This window comes from Hyperoodon ampullatus (assembly GCF_949752795.1).
Source record: "Hyperoodon ampullatus genome assembly, chromosome: 13".
NCBI lineage: Eukaryota > Metazoa > Chordata > Mammalia > Artiodactyla > Ziphiidae > Hyperoodon > Hyperoodon ampullatus.
Window position 1 is genome coordinate 49,458,196 of NC_136926.1, and position 11,325 is coordinate 49,469,520.

At 36.8% G+C, this 11,325-nt stretch overlaps 1 protein-coding gene across 2 annotated transcripts in view; it reads left to right on the forward strand.

Annotated features, from left to right (window-relative positions):
• Positions 1-11,325, forward strand: part of ASXL3 (ASXL transcriptional regulator 3) — a gene marked incomplete at both ends in the record, with an annotated part of 167,875 nt that overhangs the window by 75,613 nt on the left and 80,937 nt on the right. For both annotated transcript variants that reach the window (XM_079717245.1, XM_079717246.1), the window contains one exon: positions 7,039-7,160. In XM_079717245.1, coding sequence (XP_079573371.1) covers positions 7,039-7,160 — 122 coding nt within the window. The remainder of the gene's footprint in view (positions 1-7,038; positions 7,161-11,325) is intronic.

The window sequence follows — 11,325 nt, forward strand, 5'->3', positions numbered from 1 at the left end:
TGGAGCACATTCTTACTGATACACATGGCTGGTATAATTATCATCTGATTCTTTATTCCTCCTGGTTTATTTTGCTCCCTTTTCTGTAGACCTCTTCTGAGTAAGAAGAGGACTTCATTGGCCTAGTGAAGCAGGCTGTAGAGTATAGTAATATTTTTAGTTATATTAGATATATTTTATTCATAGAGAATGTTCAAATATTATCTAATATCAATACTTAAAATGTTTAAACACTGTCTCCCTTGAAAGTCTTCAGGGAAAATTGCTGTTTCCATTATTTTATTGCTATTGTTTCTCTATTTAAATCCTTGCCTCTCATATCCTTTGAATGTTTTCTTTTAATGCAGTAAGGAAAATTGTTTAAATCTATTTACCTAAGCCTATCTTGGAATAAGGACTGCTTTGAGAGAAGTGGCTCTCCTTAGTCTGGATCCAGAAAGGATTAAGGAATTGTCTTTTCTCTGAAAGAAATTGAGTCCTGGAAATATTTAGTTGGGGTCAAATGGCTTTGTCTGGTTGTCGTTAAGTTACCTTTAACAGTTTTGGGCATGTATTTTGTTGCTGTGTATATCCACAATATCTGATATGCACAATTTCAAATGTAAGTATGATACATAAGACATATTACAATACAAACATAAGCTTTTTTGATTATTTGCCAATCTTGGGATACTTTTGAATTTACTGCTTATTGATTTTTTAAAACAAATTTTAGTTGTCACCACCAGGTCTTTGTAGACTTGGTTTTTCTCAGGCAGAATTAATAGTTCTATACCATTGTTTTTTGAAAAAAAAGTATTTTTAAGAAACCTGTGGTCTCAAAGTCAGGTCTTAGGTCTTAATCAGTGTTTTCCTATGCATTTTATACAGTCCTTGGCACGAAGGTGCTCAATAAAAGTTTTACAATTGAATGAATGATTAATAAATAAACAATTAAGCCCCCTCTAAGACCCAGCCCTCTTTTAAAATGTGATTGAATTCTCACAGTGTGCCACGGTATTATCCCTAATATACTGTGTGCTCTTCGATTTCAATTTTATTTATAAAAACTCTATTAAGCCTATAGTGTATGTCAAGATCATTTTGATAGAAAACTGTTTTTTGATTTGCGTGCATCTAGTTTGATTGTTCAGAGAATCGAAAGGAAGTGGTCAGAGGAAGAACTGATAGAAGTGAAGTTGGTCAAAGGATGCTCTTCTCCCTGCCTTCATTAGCCCTTTGAACCCCGGTTACCTTGGATAGCCAGTTACTTAGTGTGTAGTTTAATTGACATATAAAGATTAATATCTTTGTTGCAGTGACTCTCATGTACCCAGATCCTGGGCTTTTGTGGTTCTGCACCCACCCAACTCCTGCCATTTCAAGTAAACATTGTGATTTCTAATTTTGACTTTTAAATGATACTTATTTCACCATGCAAAACCTCCAGACTCTTAAAATAAGGCAACGAGTAAGGATGGCAGAAGGAAGCGTATCCACGTTTAGTGGCAGGTCATACGACTTTCCAACTGACTTGCATAGGATGTTTTGTAGTTTGGTTTTCGTACTTTCCCTAATTGACTGTAGGATAATTTTAAAAATTTTAATGAAGTTTCTGTTTTCAAATTTTAAAAATTCATATTTTATGTATACTTTAGCACAGTAAAAAACGATGCATTGCTGACCTCCCCGTTCATGAATTCTTGTTAAAAATGGTAATTGAAAGTTAACTTCAGAAACAGATATTTTAGATAAATTTAATGAAAATCAAATTGGACAGTTTAGTTTAATAAACATTTATAGACCAATGGCTCTGTGCCTGTCTTTGCACAGAAGTAAGTCCCTGAGTTGCTGGGCCTGTGGGTGGCAAGGCAGACACAAGCACCAGTATGGCAGGGACTGTCATGGATTCATACACTAAGTTCCAAGGAAAGGGTGGGGAAGATTAAGTCTACCTCGGAGACTGGGATAGTCAGGAAAGCTTTGGGGAAGCTGTTTGAGTTTGGTCTGTCGAGTTTGCTAGGCAGAAAGGTGGAAGAGGGACGGTCAGAGCAAGTGAGACATACAGCAAGTATCTGTGTTCAGGAAATGGCACAAGGTCTCGACTGACTGGATCAGAGAGGGTGGCAGTTGGGAAGGCAACCAGATGTGAGACTAGAAATAAAGACAGAGTCAAGATTGCATTCTGCTTTCTCCCTTCTTTGTGTCTTGGGCTAAAGGTAAGAGCCCTCTTGTATACCTGTCAGTGGATTAGTACTTAGATTGGGGGGAATGTCATCCATACCCTCTCTAGTACTCAACTTAAAAAATATGAGCTCTAAGCCATATTTTCCAGTTCAGTCACATTGTCAAGTTGAATGGTGAATGAAAAAGAAGGGAGAGCGGGACAACTTGGGACTCTAAGAAAAAAGGCTGAAATCCAGTCTTCTTGGAACACAGTCAGCAGTTTCTCTAGCCTTCTAGGCTGTCTCATGATTACCTGTAATCCTCCTTCTCCCTTTGGTCCCAGCCTTCTAAGTAGAATATTTTGGAGGAGGGGTTTGGGAATCTGAGGGTGAATGAGGGTAGAGGTAGATGAGCAACAGCTACTGAAAATCCCATTAACTCTTTGAATTAAAAACTAGCAGATTAGCTTTTAACTATGCCTTTGGCTTGCCTGGTTTGGGCAGGCAAGCAAAAACGTAGACAGAAATAATATTTCTATGCCTTTTAGCACATGTTTTCTCGTCTTCGGCTTGTCCAGCTATGAAAAGGGCAGGCAGTCTTGTGGGGTTTCCAGGTATAAAATCCTGGCATGCGTTTTGTGATGGTGCCAGTGTACAGTTAGGAAAAAAGAAAAAAAGCTTCTATTCTGCCCTGAATGCCAAGAAGATATCACTTTCTAAGCTTCATGTCAGTGTTAGATATTTATCGGATAAAACATCTGTCCTAATTCTTCACTCTCCTGGCTCCTGTTGTAATTTCACATACAGGGGATTTCCCCTGGTCCTTTCTCGAACATTAATTTTTCTTTGGCTTGTATATTAGAGGCCAAACTCAGCCCCTTAGATAAATATTCAGGCAACTGTTTAAAATAAGCCCTGTATTATTTATTTATCACATCTGTTAAGAAAGCTGCAAGGATAAAGTAAAAACTGTGTGTTTTGTCAGAATATGAATATGCAAGAATATGTTCAACTACCTCTCTAACTATGGCAGTTTTGAGAATCAGCCACCCTCATCAGATACATGGCAGAAGAATGAATAAAGTCACTTCGATGCTCATGTTTGGGGTCTATATTGTCAATGGACGTGCACACACACACACACACATATGCAGGCACACTGTTTGGGGCCTATGGATGCATTACATTGTGTCCTAATCATTTTTATTCTTGAATTTTTTCCCTTTAAAATAAGTTTTAGATCCAAAGGAACATTCATACATTTTATTTTCTATTACATTTACTTTCTTTAAAGTTCTATAATTATTTTATCAGAAATAAATAATTAGGGACAATGGTTTGACCCAGAGAAATAGGACCAACTTCAGAAAGAGGAATCGGGTATCAGGTAGGAAAATGACTCTGTAGTAAAGGAATTCTCATGATGCTTCACTTGGGTCTAGGCTGGAATGTGAATGTAAGATAGAGTAAAACAGAGTTGAGGTAAAGGAAATTGAATCACCTCGAGAAAAAACTTCACAGTATTCCTTGATGCTTGTTTCAGTTTTATTGTCCTGCCCTCCAAATGAAATTCTGGTAAAGTTGAACAGAATCTTTCTTTTGGAAACACTATATGTAAATATATGTGAATCACTCTTAACACAGTGCAGTAGTGAATTTAAACAACCATTCAGTGTATACTGAAATAGGTATCACAATACCCTGTGGTTTCCTAGGTCAGGAACAAATAGAGCAAGTCGTAACTTAGATATCTATTATCTTCAGGAAGTGACAGCTGATTGTATACTGCTTATTGTAGCAGTCACAAAATATAAGACATAAAGCTTTGATTACATCTACGCTGATTCATTATTTGTTGTTTTTTTGATCCTGCTGCATTGAAGTTTACCTTTGAAACACTTACACTTATGAATAAAATCATTTCCTAAGAAAATTAGTAAATTTGTTCCTATGTCCAGTAAACAGAAGCATTCTCCTGTTTTCCACAAATTTCCTGAAACCCATGTACTGTATTTGGTTATCCTTTTTAACTACCATTAAGTTTGTATTTTTCTAGGTGGCAATACTAATTTAAGAATGTGAAAGTAATGAAATGTATTTGCTAATGCGCACTTTACTTCTGGCTGGGCTTACATTCCATCCATTTAGGTCTGTTCATTTGGGATCGTATATCCTATCTGCCACCTTCCTCTCACCTCCCCAGTTTGTCACACTTCGTATCGACTCCAGAACATTGAAAAGGCCATCTATGTAATCAGTACAAAAGTAAATTTATCTTTAGAATATAAACCTATGATTATTTCTAATCTTTCTTGATAAGTAAGCTTTGGCAAAGTGTTACAAATTAGTGATGATTCCAAGGAGAGAAGCCTAGAAGCCATAGTTTATGCAAGCAGTGTTATAAAATGTTTCTTTACTAGAACATTTAGACTGTTTTAAGCAAAAAATGTCATATTGTATTGAATAGAAAAAAGTCACCTGGTCTTAAACTCAGGGACTTCTCTCCCTGTATCCCTGGGCAAATCCTTTTGCAGCTTCAACCTTAGTGTTTCCTGGGCCAATTGCTCTCAGTTTTTTCTTGTCAGAGCTCAACGTCTTGTTCCCTGTACCCTCATTAACTTCCTGTTTCAGGTCCTCCAACATGACGCATGTAAATTAAACTTCTTTATACATTAAATTTTTTGTATCAGTTCTTGGCCTTGAAGCCAAATATTCTAAGCGGAAGATTATGGACCTGGCCTTGGACCCCAGCTCTGCTGTTTCACTTGGCTGTGTGACCATGGGCAAGTTATTGACCCTTTCTGAGCTCTAGTTTTCTCTCTTCAATGTGGAGATGATACTTTTCCATCTCGCAAGGAAGCTGTGAGGATGAAATGAGATCCCATATGTCCAGCACCTCGCATTAATAACTAACAATTATTTTATCTTCCAAAACGTGTTTGTTTTGGCTTCCTGATTACTTTCTGTTACAAAAACAAAACCTGATTAACTCTTTTTTCCAATTATGCTCTTTCATGGACCACATGTTCATTTCTAGGCAACATGAGCTTGAGTCCGTCTAAAGCAGTGCTCTCGACACTAACACGTGCATATGCCTCCATTTTTTTTTAACTCTTATGATTTGTACATTTTATTGTATTTATGTTTCATATCAAAATAAAATATTTTAAATAAGCATTGAACTATAGTTAGTAACATGGAAGCTAAAGTATTTGGTGGGAGGTGTATAGATCTTTTTTCTTTTTAGCATCTTTATTGGAGTATAATTGCTTTACAATGTTGTATTAGTTTCTGCTGTATAACAAAGTGAATCAGATATATGCATACATATACCCCCATAACCCCTCCCTCTTACGTCTCCCTCCCACCCTCCCTATCCCAGCCCTCTAGGTGGTCACAAAGCACTGAGCTGATCTCCCTGTGCTATGCAGCTGCTTCCCACTAGCTATCTGTTTTACATTTGGTAGTGTATATATGTCCATGCCACTCTCTCACTTCGTCCCAGCTTACCCTTCCCAATCCCCGTGTCCTCAAGTCCATGTATTTGTTTTTCTCTTTCTGACTTACTTTACTCTGTATGACAGACTCTAGGTCCATCCACCTCACTACAAATAACTCAATTCGTTTCCTTTTATGGCTGAGTAATAGTCCATTGCATATATGTGCCACATCTTCTTTATCCATTCATCTGTTGATGGACACTTAGGTTGCTTCCATGTCCTGGCTATTGTAAATAGAGCTGCAATGAACATTTTGGTACATGACTCTTTTTGAATTATGGTTTTCTCAGGGTATATGCCCAGTAGTGGGATTGCATATGCCTCCATTTTTGACTAGAATCATTTTTAACTCCTCCATCTTCCTTTAAAACTCAGGTCAGAATCCTCCCAAGTTACTGTTCCTTGGAAAATTTTCTTGGATTAGCGTAAACCCTGGTGCCCTTAAGAAGTCTTATTTTGAGATTTTACAATATGTTCTCAAGCTGTTTTCTTCCATCTAGCTTCCCCTTGCCTCCTGTATTTGACATATGCCTTCATTCTGCCACTAATCATAGTGCTTCCTCACTTTGATTTTCCAAATAAACTCCTTCTCCCATCAAGTACACAGAGAAGGCCTGCATCTACACTGCTGCCAAAGTGTGAAATCTGGTCTCCCAGGCGGAATGTCTGAGGAGGCCAGAAAGAAGTGTTGGAGCTCCAGCACAGGTGTCATAGAGCAGAAAGTGATGGTGGGCTTGACTTCTATAGGCTAGGTGCCCGGAAAGCTTGACTCTGGTAAAAAAAAAAAAAAAAAAAGAGCAGATTATATTGTAATCTGCAGAGGACATGATTTTCTTGAAAGTAATTCTCTTCAGTTGACACTCAGCATCTCAGATTTCATTTTTCCTTCTCTATGCTGTTTGCCTTGACCCATAGAAGAGGATACACACACCCCAGTAGACCATAGATTCTATAGAAGGAGGGCTGTTAAATAAAAGAATCATAGTACCTCTGAGGTTGGTAGATTGAAGACAATTTCATCAATGTAGATTCTTTCTTCAGAATGCTGTACATTGCCCAGCCTCCCTACTCAGCTCCAGGAAGTACCTACTGACTCCCAACTCTTGAGACAGATACTGTGTTCTTTTTTATGTCTATACAATAGCCCAAAACATAGAAATTATCATCAATTAATGGGTAAGGAAACCGAGGCTTAGAGAGGTTCAGTGTAACCGTGGCCACACAATTATTAAATGATCCCGTCTTTTAAATCGAGGTACTCTTCTTTTTACTGTGCTATTTTGCCTTATTTTACGTATCCATTTTCAATTGGAGAAAAGCTCCAAGTGAGGTAATTACAGTGGCTATAAAAAAAGGAATTCAAATTAGTAATATCATTGTCTCTCTGTTTCTAGTTTGTGCGAAGCAGGTAACTGATGAGGCATCTTCCACTCGAGATTCAAGCCTTCCTAGCACAGCAGTGCAGAGCAAGTTAGTGTCTTCCTTTCAGCAACACACCAAAAAGGCTCTCAAGCAGGTAAGGTTGCTGGCATTTCTTCTTTGTCCCTCAGTTCTACCTACTTAAGGTAATGGAAGTAATGCATAGAAAGTAAAATAAATAAGAACATAGTAATCAGAAAGCAACAGAGATGTCCTAGATTCAACTAATCCCTTAATATTCAATATGCTGATTTGAATCTATGCTAAAAACTAGGAGAGGCTTGGCTGAGACCTTTGATGTAAAATAGAAGAGGGAAAATGTGTTTGGAATCATATAGAACTAAGATTTTGTGTGTGTGTGTTTTATAGCAAGTATATTGGGTTCATACATGCGTTGCATATTTTAAAAATAATGTCTCCCTTTATGGTCTTGTGTTTATCTGATCGTCGACGTCAAAATAAATGTAATGTCTTTCTTATTACTGAAATGCATTGTTATAAATAAGAAAAATAGCAATCGTGCCTTGCTTGTATGTAGGCTATCCATTAGTGTGTTTGGTGCTGAATAGAGGTCAACTTTGCAGTATCATCCCAACATTACGTAAGCAGTCTTGAGTTGTGTGTCCTTGTCCAGAGACGGTGCTGGGAAGTGTGGTTATAATGTTGGACTCTGGGCTCAGACATAAGCTGCTTACAACCCTTGCTACTGTGTGACTCTGGGTAAGCTACTTCTCTCCTCTGAATCTTAAACTCCTTCTCTAGAAGATGTAGAAAATAAAAGTACCCTTCACATGGGAATGATCCAAGAATTAAGTGAGGTGATACACTGAAAGCATGTGGTAGAATGAGTGGTCCATAATAATCACTCAATAAATGTTAGCTTCTGCTACCCAGCCCAGAAATGCTGAATGTGCCCAGAAGAAAAGAAAGAGATGCTATGGTTAGAGGGGAACATTGCATGATTGTAATAGTAATAAGGTCAATAAATATAAAGCTTACATATTTAGTCCTGAATTCATGGTTTTCCCTTGTTTAACTGCTTTCTTCATTTTTTATTTTCATCCTGCTGAGACAGCCACCTCCACTTCACCCCTTGCTGACCCTTACCAAGTCTAGGAATAGAGGTGTCATTCTAACTGATATATTTATAGCAAGAAGGAGAAGCCGTGTATTTAAATAAAGTTTAAAATGTTTTTAAAGTCTCACTAGCCTGTAAAGCTACTTAATATTCAATCCAATCCCCTAGACTTAGAAAGTCTCCACCTACTCCTCTATTACAAACAAGGAAACTTAGGAAAGAAACTTAACATTTTTGTAGTGAATTCTGTTACTTTAAAATTCTGTGTTAACTACTGAAATTGCAGTATTTCCTTTCATTGGTATTATATTTAGGGTAGTAACAGTGTTTCATCCTGCAGAGGTCAAATACTCTTTACTGAGCTTTCCATTTGTATCATTGCTCTTGAGAAATGTTATAGATGCCAAAGAACAAAATTGAATTCAGTGTTGAGATCCCTTTTTAATTGGTGAAATAAAGAATGTATGATGGTAGGGAAGCCTGGAAAAAGGCTGATTCAGGTGGCAAATAGGATGCAGGTACTAAAACACTAACCAGGATGGAACGAAAGATACAAAACTGGATACTGGTAACTGGAGCATTTAAGAAACACAGATGCAATCATAAATGAAACTCATACTTCTGAAAAGCAGTGATTTAGAAAATGTGTATACACTGTGAAATCTTCCTCCATGTGAGTGTACAGATTAACATTCACATCTCTGTATTGCCATGCCTCATTATTTTTTACTTTCTTCATTTTGGTTTCATATCCTTTGAACTTTTTTTTTTTTTTTTTTTTTACAATTACTAAAACATTACACAGCTTTGAGTTAGTGGGGATTTTTGTTTGTTTATTTTGTTTTGTTGTAGAGCACATGTTCGTGGGAAGTGCCACTTGCTTGATTAGGGTCTAAGCCTTGTTTTAAAAACCCTGCCCTGTAAGCTTCTCAGTGTCCTCAAAGAGCTATTTATTAATGTCTTAAAACTTCTTGTTGTATAACCAAGTAACAAATTAGTTACCCATACAATATGGCACAATATAGAGCAGATATGCTAATGTTTGATTAATAATCAAATTCATACTGGAAATACATTTAGAAGAAAAGCTGTTCTTGCAGAATTTTGCCCAGATTCCCTGTAATTGCTGAGTTTCTTCAGACAGCATTTCAAAAATTGACTGAACATGCGGCATTTTAAATTGTAGCAGCCTCAGCAAATCTGCAGCTTTCTTTTTGATAGTTGAATGGCTGTGACCATCTAGAATTCTTTGTAAGTGTATGTGCCATTATATATCCATATATATATATTTTCCATGGTTGTGAATATGTTTTGTGTGTACACATACAGGAACAAATCATAATCTCACCAATGTAGGGCCAGCCAAATAACCTAATAATAATTACATTAGCTGTCATTTATTTTTATGATCTCTAGACATTATTCTCTGCATTAATAGGCCCTATGCTGTTTAATCCTCATACAAATCCTTTAAAATAATCCTTTAAAATATTTTTCAAATGAGGAAGCTACCACCCAGAGGAACTTACACAAGATTGTCCAGTGAGTATATCTTGGAGATGACATTTGAACCCAGAATCACAGTTTCAGGTTCTGCCTTCTTAACTAGTAGTTCCTTTTAGCATATGCTATATAATAGGATAGATGGATTTTTGACATTATCCAAGGAAATCTACATTCTTGAGTATTTGTATAATGCAAGGGAAACATAGTCATTAAGAATATTATTTCCTGACACAGACTGCTTATGTTCAGTATCGGCACATATTAAAGGGAGGTACTTGGGTGTGTTAGCTTTTACCATTTTACTAGAAGTATATTCTGAATCAGTGGGGTTTTAGTAGTTCAACTATAGCTTGTGCAGCATAGATTCTTAGAAAGAAGTAGGTGAAAACAAAAACAAAAACAAAACCTAGTAGCTTTATATGCATAAGTATAGTGAAGAAAAATAACTTAAAACAAATCTCATGCAAAATAAACCAGACATAATTTCCCAGCTCTGAAGCCCTCACCCCCACCCAAAGCATGATGCTGCAGAGAGTGGGTGCTTTAACTTTGCACTGCTGTTGATTGCAGTGTAATTACAGGCTGGACAATATGGAGGCGATAATGCCCCTTGGCTATTGATGTAGAGTACTTTCATTGCTCCTAATATTTGGGTCCTTTTAACTTTCTAATCATCAAAACATTAGTTAATATCATATGTTGGGTGTAATTGCATGAATAGCATGTTGTTATTTCAGTAGTTATATTTCTGAATAGGATCTTCACGATAAGCATATTCAGAAGCCCCTGGAGAATAACAGATTGCTGATTATTACCTTGTTCCCTGTCTTCTTTCTGCCTTGGTATTTTAGCTTTAATGATCCTAAAAGGTGTGAAATGATTAGATTTTGAATTTCAAGGAAGCATAATTAAGAAAGATTAAATTTGGGAAGTTTCTAAACAGCAGAATCAAATACAAGGTTAAAAAAGGATGGGTTGAGGTCTGTTATGATGGGAGGTAACATGATGGAGAGCAGAACCTTTCTGTGTTGTTCCTGTTGGTTTCTTTGACTTCCTGCATTATTTATTTAGGGTGGTAGAGTTTATTCATAAAGTTGGAGATCCTTTTCCTTCTTCATATCGCAAAACAGACATATTCCTGGTATTTTGCTTTCGCTTTATATGTTTGACCAGTACTGTGAAATTCCAAAGGTTATGTTGCATGATAGCAGTTTCTGGACGTGGGTGTTGACATTTAGCATTCTAGCAACAATGCACATTGTTGGTGCCTGACACAGCCAGCTGTTTCATATGTGTGTATTTCTCATTATTTTAGCATTCACGGCATGTGCTATTTTCCGATTTCTCAGTGAAGGGCTTACCGCATCCAGTTCATTCTTAAGTTACATTGTTGGTATTCTTTCTCTATGAAAACAAAGAAGGTATTACTTGTTTATGCAAATTCCAAGTTAACATGAAGGCCTCTGGCTTTAGATTTTACTTTATTTTTCATTGGGGTGGAAATGAGAATTCTTCCAGGTTTTTAGAGTTATCCCACGCTTTCTGTTTAAAAAATAAAATGTTTATCTAAAGGTTTTCTGTCTCTTTTTACAAGAGAATGTTGTGATACCTCTCTAGAGGAAAGCATGCTCACTCAGCATCTTTTGATTTTCACTTGAAGCCAGAATTGTAATTGTGG